Here is a 14,992-nt window from a genome sequence, read left to right as displayed (position 1 = left end):
AATATTATTTTACAAAAAGAAAATATACAATTGTATAACCTTGTAGAAATCACCACACAAGGATGATGTTTTTTTTTAACATAAGATGAAAACAAGGAGAAAAACAAAACAACAAAAACAACAACAAAAACAAGACAAAACAAAACAAAAATATATACAAACTTTTCCCCATCCCACCCCTCCCCTTGTATGGCTCTGTTTCCTTTCATTTATACATCTACACAGTCTCTACACAGTTTACCTACACCCATCCGTACACATTTATATCTACACAAACCAATACAGCACTCACAACAAAATAAAACCAAAATAAAAAATAAATAATCTGCAGCGGACTTAATTTGACGCCGGTCTCACACCACCACGATCAGCCAAGTCCAGAGATGGCAGAATATCTATGAAGGGGCCCCAGATTTTTCCAAAGGCTGCCTGCTTCCCTCTCACATTATATAATATCTTTTCAGGTGTGCAGTAGGACACAAGATCATTAATCCAGTGTCTTATTGATGGTGATTTTTCGGATTTCCAGTTAATCAGAATACATTTGTTCACTGCAGTGCTCGCAAGTAAGATATAGTATTTATTATGGTAGTTTGCATTGATAGAGCTTGTGTCCCCCAGAATCCATATCTTTGGGTCCTGTTCAATTTGAATTCCTATTATCCTTGAGGTTAATTCAGTGGCGCGTTTCCAAAGTTCTTCTATCAATGGGCAACTCCAGAGCATGTGTAGAAGATCACCGTTTGTCACTTTACATCTCTGACATCTGGGGGAAATGTTGCTGTCCATTTTATGTAACCTGTAAGGGGTGTAGTATGTTCTATGGAATATATTAAATTGAATTTGTCTGTGTTTTGTGGAGATTAATACCGTCTGTGCCTGTTCCAATAGGTGATACCAGTCTGCCTCCTCGTAGACACATCCTAGGTCTGTTTCCCATTTCCCTTTTGTAGATGTTTTATCATAAACAGGTGACTTTCCGTTGATGATACCGTATATTGAAGATATTATTCCTTTTGTTGATCTGCATAATGTGTTACATAGGTGGGTTTCAAGGGGAGTTTCTTTTGGGATATCTGGGAATATTTCTTTAGATTTCTCCTTAACCCAGTCTCTAATTTGTAAGAATTTGAAGAAACTATATTTGGGAAGGTTGAATTTATCATTTAGTTGTTGGAGGCTAGCAAATGTATCATTAATGTATAAGTCAGCAGCTGTTTTAATTCCTCTATCCCTCCATCCCCGCAACACTGAATCAGCTATGTGGTGTGAGAGGTTGGGATTACCCCACAGCGGTGCCCTTCGAAGAAAAGAAATATTTATATCCAGGAGTGAGTGAGATTCCTGCCAAGCAGCAAATGTGTTCAGTATTATTGAATTGTCAATCTTCTTGATAAGAAGACGACAATCAGTCTGTCCATGACCTCGGTGACCTCCATGACCTCCATGATCTTGCAGTTGCAGTTGAACTCTCTAAACGTTGGCGGACAAAAAAATATTACTTGGGCGTTCTCGCCAATTACCGTGAGTCTTCGTCGTGGTTACGTCGTGGTTGCGATACGAGCGCTGATTGGCTACAGCGGACACTTTCTGGTTGTATTGTGGTAACAGGCGGTAAGGTGATTGGCTGTCACAACCAAGAAGTACATCAATTCGCGGGCAGGGATATCGCAATCAAAAATGTGACCAAGATTTGAGCCGTCATAAAAAAATATCAGCATCGCAATATTGTTGGGATATCTTCCAACATTTTTGGTAAGCATACTTTTTAAAAACGTTTTTAAGTAATGAAATATTTTAAATAGTGTAATACAGACAGTGCCGCCGCTCCCATTAACGTGCACTACGCGCTATGCGTAGGGCACCAAGTCCTGAGGGGGCACCAAAAAATAGGCAACCAAAAGATCATCATCGTAATAATAATTATAATGTCGATATTATTTCAGTATAGAAATAGTAGACACCTTTTATCTGACAAAACAGGCAGAACAAGTGATATATTTAATCCCCCCCCCCAAAAAAACATTCAATTTCCCAAGCTCGCTATGGGTGCCCTTTCCTATCTCATCATGAAGGAGTTATGCATAGGGCACTAAAATGGCTAGCAGCGGCACTGAATACAGATATTCCTATTTGATTTCGATTTAGTTTCTTTCTTTAACAATATACATTTTAAATAAATGATATGATCATAGTCCCCAAAACTTTACTATTTTTTATGAAATACTTACTCCGATATATAATTGCTCTAGTACCACTGGCATCTGAGGGTGCAAATTCAAGGTGCGCAAAGGGCACATTTAGAACGAGTTATTTCAGTTCAAAGGGCACAAATAAGTTGTTCCGGGTAATCTAAGATAAACGGCGCGGGCCAGTGGCGCAATGGATAACGCGTCTGACTACGGATCAGAAGATTCTAGGTTCGACTCCTGGCTGGCTCGTCTCTTTTCCTTTTTTACAACAAGTACTGTAGAAATAAAAGGGTTTATATCGGTCCTAAACATGAACTGGATGGTCATTTACAGGTTCTTCCTGCAAGTGCGATTTTGCGATTTTCGTTGCCTAATTGACTATTTATGCAAGGGCCCCAGTATATTAGGCTAAAGTCACACAAAATAATAAAATTACCTCTTTTCAGAAATTAAAGAAAACGTGTTGAAATAATTAAGTATCTCTACAGCATAAACCATCCCAATGCCGCTGAAGTGTATAAACGGATAAGTCAAAATAGTTGTTGGTGTTAAATCCTCCTACTGTGGTTGTTTCCAGCGACAGCCTGCTCGCTGGGTTCCCCCTGAATGAGGCGCTGTCCATGTGAAGGCAAACGAAGGCAAGGTCTCATCTCTCGCGAGGAACGACGCCGTTATCGGAATCTCCACAAACAACACGAGAATTCATCATTCACACGGTAATATAACCCATTCTTACACGGTACATGTGTCGTGCGGCCAACAGCGGGGGAAAGAAGAGGATTCAAAATCATATTTAACTGTTATGTTTAGGATTAAGCTTTACATTTCGGCGGCCTTTAGGCCCCACTAGCATGCTAACCAGCCCGCTAGCTTAGAAACAGTTCCTGCGCTTAGGTTTAAACGTTAGCAGCAAATCCGAGTTTGGAGTTGTGCTAACTTGGCTAGCATTAGCTCTTGAGCTAGCTATGCGTATCTGCCAGCTCGCGGGGCAATGCAGTACAAACGTACACTCATGGCATTATACTATGTTAAATGGTTCACGTTTGCCTTATGATTGCATTGGTTCGTTTTATCCATCGATAACTTAATTAAACCGCAAATAGACCCCCGCCCAGTTAGCTGTTACGCTAGTTAGCTAACATTAAAAGTGGCGCTAGCAATGTACACGCAGTTAACTCAGTTGGGCCACCGATACGTTGCTGGTGTTCATGATATTTTAATGGTGAAACGTCAGCTATTTAGAGAAGCAGGGTTTTGCAAAAACAGCTATAACTTAACGTCCTCCCCGACCCCCTGCACGACAAGCCCTTACGGAGCTAATGTTAGCTGTTCTGAACATGCGAGGGTGTCAAGTCAGTTGTTTATGATCACAACATACTCCGTGTATTCATATATGCATGACATGTAAAGATGCATCAACCTAGGAGAAGACGAGGATGTAACTCTTCAGGATACCATGCTAACGTCACTCTCCCTTTCCCTCTCACAACATAACTGTCACTCCTCCTGTCTGGATCTGTGTTTCTCTCACGCTGGAGCAGACGAGCCACATGCTTTATGTACACTTAAATAATAAAGTAATTCCACATTGAGTCAAGAGTTTAAGTGATTTATACAGTTACAATGCATCCTTACATGTGCTTCATAAACCTTTAGGTCAAGTTTTTATTATTATTCCACAAGGTGGATGTTATAAGCTTATTTTTCTTTTTCAAGAAATCAAAAATCATAGTAAACTCATGCATGTATAAATGATTTAGAATGGCATTACATATACCATGAAAGATGTATATAAATGGTACATCTAAGAAAGGAAATGATCAGCATAAGTATGTTTAAAAAAAGCCATGAGTGAACAGTATATAAGAGCGAGTGACATTTAAAGTGCATATGTCCCATTAATACAGAGGCAGCAACACAACAGAAAGATATTCTGTGTGTAATTGAAGTTAATAAATATTTTTCTCTCTTGTTAATTTCTCCAAGTTTCCCATTTATCTCATTTCAGTTGTGAACAATGTCTGAACAAGAGATGGAGGACATTGTGCAAATAACGGTGGAGGACTTTAACCCGGATGACCAGACAGGTAAGATTCTTGTGACACAATGTGAAAACTTAATATTCTTATCAATGTTTAGTGAATTTTTCTTTCTGTGAATATTTACATTCTCTGCCTTTTTGACAAGATATTGCCAGGTCCATGTGGCACAATCACACATAGACATTCATTCAGTTACAATTTGAATAATTATCACCCACCTGTATTTTTAGTGTGTTTTTTATAACTGTATATCATTTGCTTGATTAATACTTTGCGGTGGGAATTTAATATGTAGATAATCAATATGGCTTAAATTGGAGCAGAGCTTCAATCTGGGCATCCCATAGTGACCTAACAAGAAAGTTGTTGTGTTGGTTTGAGGGTCTTTATATTTAATTCATGCCAGACATCCTGGATAACCATGAAGAAGATGAAGAAAGGGTTCAGAAAAAAAAGAGGAAATTAAGCAGCAGCCAGGAGAATAATAACAACAACAACAACAACAACAACAACCAAGATGTATCTTTGATTAAGGTAACAGTATAATGAACTGTGCCAATAGCTCATATGTTTATATCTTTAAAATACGAAGAAATTACTTGTTGCTTAAATTACACTTTCAAAATCTTATTGTTTCCAGAATCTGTTGGTCTCATTTACCGCATCAATCAGTCAGCGACTGGAGGGAATTGAATCCAAGTTATATTCTCTCGATGCTACATGCAAAGCCCTTGGACGCAAACTAGACAGCATGGTGCCATGTGCAAAGAGTCCTATCCAGGTTCCTATGGTCGCAGGGTCTCCTCAGGGGGCCACTCAAACTTGGAACAAAGTGCGATGGTAAGATAAAAGTGTTGCCCACAATAGTCTCCTTTCAGGCTTAGAGTGCAGTCAAATGCGGTTTGATTTATATTCTGAGTATAATAATTATAAAGCAGAAAATGGTCATTTTCAGTCCCATTACAAAAGCTAGCAGAACCACATTCCCTAAAAACCAACTGCAAAGCATGCGTGTATGTGCCAGTTCACCAATGTGGTTGGAAATTCTCGTTTAGTGTTGTTCCACAAACAAATGTGATCGTGAGCAGTGAACACCCAAAGGGCACTCACCAAGAAGACACCCCTCTGGAGAATCTGCTAAGCAAGTGAGTGGCTCACATTCACACTATATGCCTAGTCATCAGAAATGTGAATATATTTCCCAATACAGTGTCACATAAACAATGTTTTTTTAAAAATTGGAAAACACAGGTGTGCGAACATGTCACTTTTCTTGCTGTTTTGAATACAAAATAAAATAGCTGAGTGATTTCTGCAGATCTGTCAATCTGCAGTCCTGTTTAAATGCACCTGTAATGCCAGTAACCACCTCAGTGAAGTAATCCTGTGTGAAGGGATCATGCCAATTTCTCCTGCAGCCTACTCTCTGTCATGCTATGCAGCCCCACTGAAGCCTCGTGGGAAAAGTGTCTGTTGTTGAGTTGATAAATGTATAGTGTGCTATATTGACTATATGTGCATCCTTACCTCACACATTCTCCACTATATTTTACAGAAACTTCCATATCTCTTCAGATAGAAAGACAATTTTTATTGTTAAAACTTGAACAAAGCAATGGCAGCAAGGTGAGATTAGATAAACACTCACTCAGCCTGAGAGTAATCTGTAGAAACATTCAAACACAAGTGACAGACTTTGACATTTAAATATGTAATCCTAGGGTTACTATTTATTACTTGCTTATGGCTGTCAGTAAAAAGAGAGTCCTCAGTATAATCTGTTTCTAGTGTTTTGAAAAGGGTACCTTGAGTTCCTATGTGGAATTTCTAAAACTGCCCCTGCACAACATAATTAAACAATTTTTCTTTTGGAATTGTTTTGGAACATGAGACTAATTCATGAGACAATGGTTTAGACATAAAACATTAACTTACGTTACTTATGATGTTAAACTGAATGCTTTTGATATTTATTCCTAATTACACTGCTTATTACATGGGTAAATGCAAAGCTCACCAAAATTGGCAGACGCTGTGAGTTTTTGTTGTTGTAGTGGTTGCAAAATATCATGAATATCATATCTAAGCCCTGTCTTTTAATTGACCAAACGGCAGTTGCAATAGCTTTAAAGGTAAAAAAAAAAACACACTGGTATTTTTACCATCTAGTCTAAAGACTAAATGCACTGTGAGTTATCCCCTCCCCTTTTAAGCTCAGCTTCCTGTTCCACCAGTAGAGACTGACCTCTGGTGGTGCTTGCTGTGCACTACAATACATCAAATCAATAAGGCATAGAAAGTGTGCATTCTGGATTTCTAAATGCCCTGTATTTATCATTCCCGGAATATCGCCCCCCAGTTTTTCGGTCCAGGCAATTGAGCAGTGAAAATAATCTGAATTCCTGATACAAGGTGGCGGCTGCCATGATCCGTCTTGATGTTAGACATCCTGATTACAATTTTGTGTTTCTTTTCAGTACGGTGACCAGGAAGCGGCAGAACACAATCTTGGTAAAGGTGCCGGGCCCTGAGGAGAGTCAGGATGAACAAGACAGCGGCTCAGAGGCCAGTGACACTGTTTCTAATGGTGGCCATTCCAGTCACGCACAAAATGGCCAAAATGTTACACTCATCACACTCAATTCAGAAGGTATGTTCATTAAGACACAACAAACACACATAGGTGGGGTGGCTGTGGTCCAGGAGATAAAGCGCGTTGATTTTTAATCACAAGGTTGACGTGTCGATCCCAGGTTCCCCCTGTCCGCAAAGTGTCCTTGAACAAGACACCGAACAACACGTCCCAAGTCCTGATGGGCCAAAGCCGCGCATTGCAGCTCTGAAACCATCGTTGTGTTTGTGAATGGGTAATTAAGAGGCTAATTGTAAAGCTTAGAAAGGCCCTTTACATGTATGTTATTGCTTTTCTTCCCTTGTAGTTAGTAAATAGAAATGAGCAATGATGGATTCATTTGTGTACAGGAAGCTGCATCAACTCCTTTTTGTCTTCCACACATTGGCTGCAGTTGTACTTCTGTGAAAGAAGGTCACAATCTCTCTGCTCTTTTCTGGGTGGCGAGAGATCTGCTGCACTGCCGTTGCTTTCTGAGATGCAGGATTAATCACGTGGGAAAAGCATCCTATTTATGGCCCTAGACCAGCAGCTCTAACAGCATCAACTATATTCCTGGCATTGTCAGTATTTACAGGAATAGTTACACTAACTTGCTCCAACTACCACCACTTCGGTCGTCTCTTGGGCCAAATCCTCGGTGGTGTGACCCTCGAGGGGGCGTGTCTGAAGAAAGTGGCTTTTCATCTCCTTCTCGGCAGTGAGGTAATGTGTCGTTGGTCAGGTAGCTTTGTGTAGCCCTTGACATCCAGCCGTTTGTGGTCAGGGCAACAGCGGATGCTTTGGACATTTGATTATCTATTTGGGCTTTTGTTTTCTTTTACAAAACAGGAATTACGGTCTGGTTGAATTGGGCTTGAAAAGGGGTAGTCTCACAGGGCTCTGTAAAGCCTGTGTTTTCTACTAGAAAGTAGCTCTAAATGTACCGGTAGCCGTGTCGATTGCTTTAGCCCGGTTTGAATCAGTAGGGAATAGCTGCCTTAATGCTGCAGGGAGAGTTTGTAGCGTGTGTGCTGCTCTTGGTTTTCCCGGTGAGCTAGTCTAGCGCAAACGTGTCTGGCGGGTGTTTTTCTTTCGTGGTGGGAGTGTCAGACAGCACATTATGTCGCGTGGGTTACCTTGTTGAATGCAGTGGCTTCACGATAATATTATATTTCACACAATTTAAGCTGTTTTCTATTTTCAAAATGCGATAGTATGATTCCAACTAATTGTTCGCTTTGTAATGCATGACGAACTTAAAGCCTTGTATCGAACGGTTCAAAACAAATGCATTTATTTGAACACTACGACTGATCAGGGGGTTGAACTTGCACTTGGACCGCCAGACCGAGTCATGAGGATGATCCCTGATGGGGAGCTCTTCCAAAACTGCTCCTTCAGAGCCCTGGATAGTCTTTCAGGTTAAGAAGAAGAAACAATGTTGGAACGCCGACTGTACTCCAACAACAGTTTTTGAGGTTCTGGGGATGCTCGAGCAACATTAGTACACGGATAACCGGGAGCTTGTGGCCAGTCCAGCGCAGCTCTCTTCAAGAACACGTTGAGCCCCCTGGGATGCAGCTTTTGGATGAACCCCATATTTCCTGAATAATTGTCCATGTCGACCCATGTGATGTCTAGTGATGCACTAATCTATCGGCCAGCAACTGAAACTCTCCGGTTGTGAGGCGATCATCCACAAACTAATCTATTCCGCTCAAATTTACAGTCAGTTACACCAAGCAAGTTAACAAGCATCCAACTATCGTGTCGCAGAGTGAAACATTGGTCCGATGCATGGTTTTTAAAGTCATTTTGAGCATTTTAATGTATTATTCAGTATTTTATTGTGTTTTGGTACGGAAAAGTATCCAAATCTACGTACTTTTACTTGAAGACGTTTAATTAAATCAAGGCCTAAAACCGTTTCCCACTGTTTTTCATGAGGTCATGCAATTATTCTACTTCTGCCCCTCTTAAATTCTTTAAATCTAACATATGTGTATACTATTAAGCACTTTGAATAGCCTTTGTGTCTAAAATGTGCTCTTGATAGCATATACTTGCCTGGCCTCGCTTATATTGCCAATGTTAGAGACAAGATTGTTTTTTTCAGGATAACCTCAAAGATTTTCTCTGGGGACCTCGTATAACAAAACACAACTTCAATTGAATTGTACCATCATAGGTTGCGCAGCAGCAAGAAAAACAACACTTTTATTGGTTTCAGAATGTAGCTTTTCCTGCGTTTACACTTTTATCCACAATTTTTATTTGTATTCACAATTTGCCTCATGATGACGACGAAGACTACCATGAAGTTTCTGGTCCGACCATCCGGCCCGAGGACACGTTGACCTCCTGAGCCACAGCTGCCCTCAATAATTGCTTTGATTGTTTTCCTCAGAATGCACTTATTCAACGTGGCTTTCAGATGGTGTCCATGTTGAAGGGAACTTTGCTGACGTGTCATGTCAAATGCCCCGTGTTTCTGGCTCAGACTGCATTGATAGATGCTCGGATTAATCCTTCATGTTTTCAGTAGCTTTGCGCAGTTGGTCTTGCTGATCCAAAAAGAGAATAGTTTATTTCTACATGTGCAAACCTAAATTAAGTCCACATTGTTGTAACTGTCGCTATTTACTGTGACTGTCTATCTGATTATGTTCATTGGATTTAAGAAGTTTTTGGTTATCTTCAAATGGAAATTATTAATCCTTTATTTGCAGCTGTGGGTTACCATTATACAACTGTCATCATTAGCTAGATGGTACCCATGTGGTGTCCAGAACAGTGTCTCATGCTTTGTTTGTGTGGCGGATCTAATTGCTAACATACGCTGTGAGCAAACAGCCAAGCCACATATTCTGCTTTGTACAACACCATTTTTCCCACAATTCCCATACTTCTCATTTACTGCCACATGGGGGTGCTATTCTATTACAGTATGAATATAAATGGCTGTACCAGTGTAGTATGTGTCAGCCTGTGAAGGAAAACTAGGTATAATTTGCATACTGCCCCAGAGTTGTGTAACAGTGTTTGAATAACTGTTCCTTTTCCTGTTTCCGCTAGATGATTATCCAGTGGGCACCTGGTTGGGAGACGAGAACAACCCAGAGATGCGAGTTCGTTGCCCAATTTCTCCAGCTGACATGCTCCATATCACCACAAACTGCCGCACAGCGGAGAAAATGGCACTCACACTGTTAGATTACCTGTTTCATCGAGAGGTCCAGGCCTTGTCAAACCTCTCTGGCCAGGGGAAACATGGCAAGAAGCAGCTGGACCCGCTCATGATCTACGGCATTCGCTGTGAGTCCCCTTACGTTGACATCTCAACCATCTACTAGTAATGACAATGCATACATTCACGTCACCCCCTTTGCTTTGGGATTTTTGACACATTCAAGTGGGACCTGGTGGTTAGCATTATTCCACGACAACCCAGTTTACAAAAAGGAGTATCTTTTATGTACTATTATCTAATTGGTCAAATGACCCACAAGTAACCTAAAAACTGTTGTCTAGTAACCACTGGTTATCTAATTAATACGGCATAGTTTAATTCATGCGAATACTTCTCACTCCGCCTGGGTTTGAATCTTTACCCCCTTCCACCAATAAATGAACTCTATGAGACCGTCCCACATTTAATCTTTGTTCCATGACAAAGCGGCACTGAATTCGACACAGAAATAGACCAGTCTCGATTCTCAATGCGGGTTACAACAACATGATTCGTCACTGCACACTAGCATTAATATACAACACATTTGATAACATACCAGACTGTATGAAGAGCACATGTCTGGTAGAAAGCTCCAAATGAATTTGCCCTCGATTCAGTGAACTCTTTAATTCCTCAAGAAGCAGAGTTAGGCCTATGAGGGTAGACAGACAGAAATGGATTAAAGCCATGTGGCTATATACTATATTTTAGGGCTGTGAAACGATTAAAATTTTTAATCTGGTTAATCACAGGTTTTTGTGGATTAATCATGATTAATCACATATTACCGATATTCTCGGTATATTTTGTGAGAACATAGAGATTTATGACAGAAGACGGATATATACATTTATACATTCTTCTATACAATGATGCTGCAACTCAGCAGTTATTTAGCAGTTTTCTTCCATATGGAACATTAATACATCTTCATCCTAAACAGAATGTTTAACCCTCCTGTTACCTTTCGGGTCAATTTGACCCCATTCAATGTTTAATGTCGGTGTTCTTTGGGGTCAATTTGACCCCAGGCTGTTTTTCACTGTGTCAAACATATAAGAAATATCAACTTTTTTATTTATTTAAAGGGCTATTTAGGTAGTCAACAAACAAACATAAAGTACCTCACACTTAAACTTGGGAAGCAATATTAATTCTAATAATTTTCTGAGGTTTTAATTGCTGGGGTCAAATTGACCCCGAGGGTAAAATATGTTAGTAAATGTAAAGGTAACAGGAGGGTTAAACAGAGCATTTTCTCTTGTTTGTCAACCATTAACTCCACCATGATACAATCTAAAGGCCTCTAGTCTTCCTCTAGCAGCTGCTGAGGCAAACTGACTGTGTGGGTTTTCTTCATGGACTGGGCCGTGATGAAAGGGACGGCGGGACACCGCTGCAAAGCTGAAACCTCACCGGCCCGGACACGGACAGGTGGGCAGATTGACAAGTGACTTTTTTTTGCTCGGTCCCGATGCCAGCGCACGGAGCTCTGTGGCGCAAGACGGAGATCGATAAGTGTTAACGCAACGCGAAGAGACAGAAATGACATGCTGCTGTGGAGATACGATCAACAACAGACGTTTAGTTTAATAAAAGAACAAAGACGTGCTCTAGAGAACATGTCAGGGGCGGGCCAATCTTTTAATGTCATGCGATCTACCGACACTACGCCGCGATCGACTGGCAGGTCGCGATCGACGTGTTGAGACCCTGATCTACAGGAAGTAAAAGTCGTAACAAGGTTTCCGCAGGTGAACCTGCGGAAGGATCATTACCGATGAACAGACCGTCTGCATGAGAGCGGACAGAGTTCAGATTGAAGTGGTGTATTGGAAGCTCATTTTGCAAGTGACTTTTTTTTCGTCCCGACGACCAACAACAGACGGATTGGAAGCTCATTCTGCGCATGCGTTAAATGCGTTAAAAAAAACCAACTAGTTAAACCTGTAATTGAATTAACTGAGTTAACGCGTTATTTTTCACAGCACTACTATATTTATATGGTTTACATGGCTGTGCAAAGAGAGGCTGTGTTAGCTTTAGCCTGTCCTTCAGAGTGCAGCCTCTGCCCCCTGCAGGGGGCTATAGTAAATATCCCCCATGGCACATATAAGGCATGCAGAAGCAGGAGCAGGGCCAAGTGACTTTTAGGTGACTCATTCCGCATGCATTAAAAAATGAATAGGAATGGAGGCACAAGTGCTCTGCCTGCCTGTGCAGGACTCATCAGGTGTGAAAGGGCTTCCATACAGCTATTCACAGATATCCCCCCCCCCCATCTAATTTTCTCTCCTCAGGCTGTAGCTTAGTTTTTCATTTACTTGAAATGAGCTGTCAAGCGTCTCACCCCCTTTAAACATTTCATAACACAAGGGTAGACAGCCACTAAATACAGCTGCATCCAGTCCTACTGGGGAGGGAGGGATGAGGCGCAGTCTTTAGGCTCTTCAAAGGGTAAGTGGAGCAGAAGTAAACAGAATCCGGACAGGTATTTCTATCAGTTTTCATACACGGGTACATTGATTACAGATAAAGTGGCTTTTACAAATACCTAACCCTACAGCCAATCAGACGGCTGAATCACGGGGTCCGGTGCTTGCCTCTATAGTCAATTAGATAATTATTGAAATCAGGTGTTTGGAACGCTTTCGCTGGAAGAGTGTTGGCTGCTTCCATCTCTGTGTTGAACCAAGGGACTGGATTATGTATACCACGCCACAAACCAATAAACCCGTATTGCATGTCTGCAATCGAGGTGAACATGGAAGAAATTGAGGTGGAAAGAAGAACACGGCAGCCAGATCGATCCGGAGAAAACAACACCTCAGTAGCCTAAAAGTGGACTGACTTTTTTACACCTATATTAATTATATTGCAGTGCTCTGTTGCTTTCTTGTATTGTGAGATCAAATTCTTGTGTTGTTGTTGTAACATATGTGAGGTACTTGTCCTGAAATCACACCACCGTGCGCTAAAAATGTAACTTTACTCAGGCTTAAAGGAGACTATTTAGAGAGCATCTTCGGAAAAAAAAGACATATCAAAATGACAAAAATGACATAACCTCGGCACACTCATTTTTAGATATGATATACCCATGCACAATTAATCCAGCAATATTGTATTATTCATGCTGCACGTGCTTACTTTGTACCTCTCTGTGTCCTAACAGGCCACTTATTCCATAAATTTGGAATCACCGAGTCAGACTGGTACCGTATCAAGCAAAGCATCGACTCAAAGTGTCGCACCGCCTGGAGACGCAAGCAGCGGGGCCAGAGTCTGGCCGTAAAGAGCTTCTCCAAACGCACACCTCGAGGTACATCCGCAGGTAATGTGTGTCTGCGCGTGCGTGTGTGTCTGGGTGTGCGTGTGTGTGCGTGTGAGTGTACTGAATATGCTATACGACCTATATGTTATGTGACAGACAATTAGAAAGAGAGACACAGTGTTGAATCCATTTAGATAATGATGTGTGGTTCTCTAATCAAAGACCACTTTCCTTTCTTCCCAGTACGTTTCCAGTTGGTTACTTACTGTGTATCACTCTTTATCCAAACATGTCTAAAAACATAACAGAGAACAGATCAGCAGAAGAAAGAAAGTATGGCAAATGACAACATCCAAAATATCAAAGTGTAACTTCACCCGCAGGTCTCAGCCACCCACTGCTCAATTATAAATAAATCTAAAACATGGGCACGGGGCAGAGAGTTGAAGCCACCGTCACTTTTGTATATGACAAAAGCCCTGACGCAGCATGGAGGAAAGAAAGGGGCAATTATTCTGATGAATTTACTGTTCCTCGGAGCCCAAATGAGACAAGAATGATCCCGCGGACCCACTGCCACACTCTGCTGATGGGGGCCTAATTCACAGACTATGTCGCCACTTGCCACTCAGAGGGGGGACCTTTAAACCCACCAGGATGGGGGTCTGATTAGAGGCTGTTAACATTCTTTTATTTTCATGGCATGGATATTTTTAATACATTTGGTAAATAATTACAATATTTACACCCGCATTCATGGGATTCATCAAGGTACAGTCAAATAATTTGGTTTCCGTCTTAAAAACTCGTTGAAGTGTGCGCTACCATTTTAATTAAACATGACACAAAACACTCGACCTCGACGGGAACACTGGACCAGATTATAAAAGATCATTTGAAAGCGTGAAGACCTTTTTTTGTTATTTTAGAAAAATATAGAATTGAGAACCTTCTGCCACCTTTCTTGTGAAATGCTTTGGGAGTGAGCACATTGACATGTGCCTCTATGTTCTGAGAAAAATAACACCTACCTGGCTCCACTCTCTTCAAGTCTTCCTCTGTGGATAACGTTGCTATGTGTTTCTCTCTATTTTCTTATCAAACAAGTCGCACAGTTGTGAGAATCAACTACAGCTACGGCTGTTTCTATTGGTTACGGGCCAGTGACACAATCACTGGTTGTTAGTATGGCTGGATTTTATGCTGTGGCATGTTACATTAGTTGCTTGGTAGTTATGGAAGATCTTTAGATTTGAAGTAATGGAGGGAAATACTTGAAGGAGGTTCTAAGTTTAGTCAGCCTCTTTAATTTTATCATCTTGATAGTTGTGGCTTTTTAAAATGATTTACTATGGAAAGCCACCAATGAATTTCTTTCAAATGTTCATGGTTTGTCCACCGAGAGGCTTCTCATCAGCATGACAGATGAATAGATTTGGTACTATCAAATTTGGCATGACCAGTGAACAATCAAGGTACATCGACAACATTGACATGGCACGAAGGATTTAACGTTCCCTTGTTCTCTCAGTGCCTGTTTTATAACTTTTAATGCAGTAAATGGTTTTCTAAATAGTCAACAAAAAGTCACACACAGTAAACTCATACAGGACTTATTTCACCAGCTATTTTTAAGGC

The 14,992-nt window shown here is 40.9% G+C and overlaps 1 protein-coding gene and 1 non-coding gene across 5 annotated transcripts in view; both read left to right on the top strand.

The window, feature by feature from the left end:
* The first annotated feature begins 2,368 nt into the window (after positions 1 to 2,368).
* On the top strand, positions 2,369 to 2,441 carry trnar-acg (transfer RNA arginine (anticodon ACG)). The gene has a single exon. It is a non-coding gene; the product is annotated as a tRNA-Arg (tRNA).
* Positions 2,442 to 2,819: 378 nt separating this feature from the next.
* The window catches only part of banp (BTG3 associated nuclear protein), a 37,194-nt gene continuing 25,021 nt past the window's right edge, over positions 2,820 to 14,992 (top strand). For 3 of the 4 annotated variants that reach the window (XM_056416147.1, XM_056416149.1, XM_056416150.1), the window contains exons 1-8: positions 2,820 to 2,908; positions 4,201 to 4,279; positions 4,641 to 4,768; positions 4,875 to 5,074; positions 5,290 to 5,379; positions 6,712 to 6,884; positions 9,924 to 10,163; positions 13,256 to 13,414. In XM_056416147.1, the coding sequence (XP_056272122.1) occupies positions 4,210 to 4,279; positions 4,641 to 4,768; positions 4,875 to 5,074; positions 5,290 to 5,379; positions 6,712 to 6,884; positions 9,924 to 10,163; positions 13,256 to 13,414 (1,060 nt within the window). In that variant the 5' untranslated portion in view covers positions 2,820 to 2,908; positions 4,201 to 4,209. The remainder of the gene's footprint in view (positions 2,909 to 4,200; positions 4,280 to 4,640; positions 4,769 to 4,874; positions 5,075 to 5,289; positions 5,380 to 6,711; positions 6,885 to 9,923; positions 10,164 to 13,255; positions 13,415 to 14,992) is intronic. The other variant, XM_056416148.1, reaches the window with a different exon arrangement.

The sequence above is a fragment of the Pseudoliparis swirei genome, chromosome 6 (genome assembly GCF_029220125.1).
Source record: "Pseudoliparis swirei isolate HS2019 ecotype Mariana Trench chromosome 6, NWPU_hadal_v1, whole genome shotgun sequence".
Classification (NCBI taxonomy): domain Eukaryota; kingdom Metazoa; phylum Chordata; class Actinopteri; order Perciformes; family Liparidae; genus Pseudoliparis; species Pseudoliparis swirei.
The sequence above is the reverse complement of the archived record's forward strand: the minus strand, read 5'-3'. Positions and strand labels throughout refer to the sequence as shown.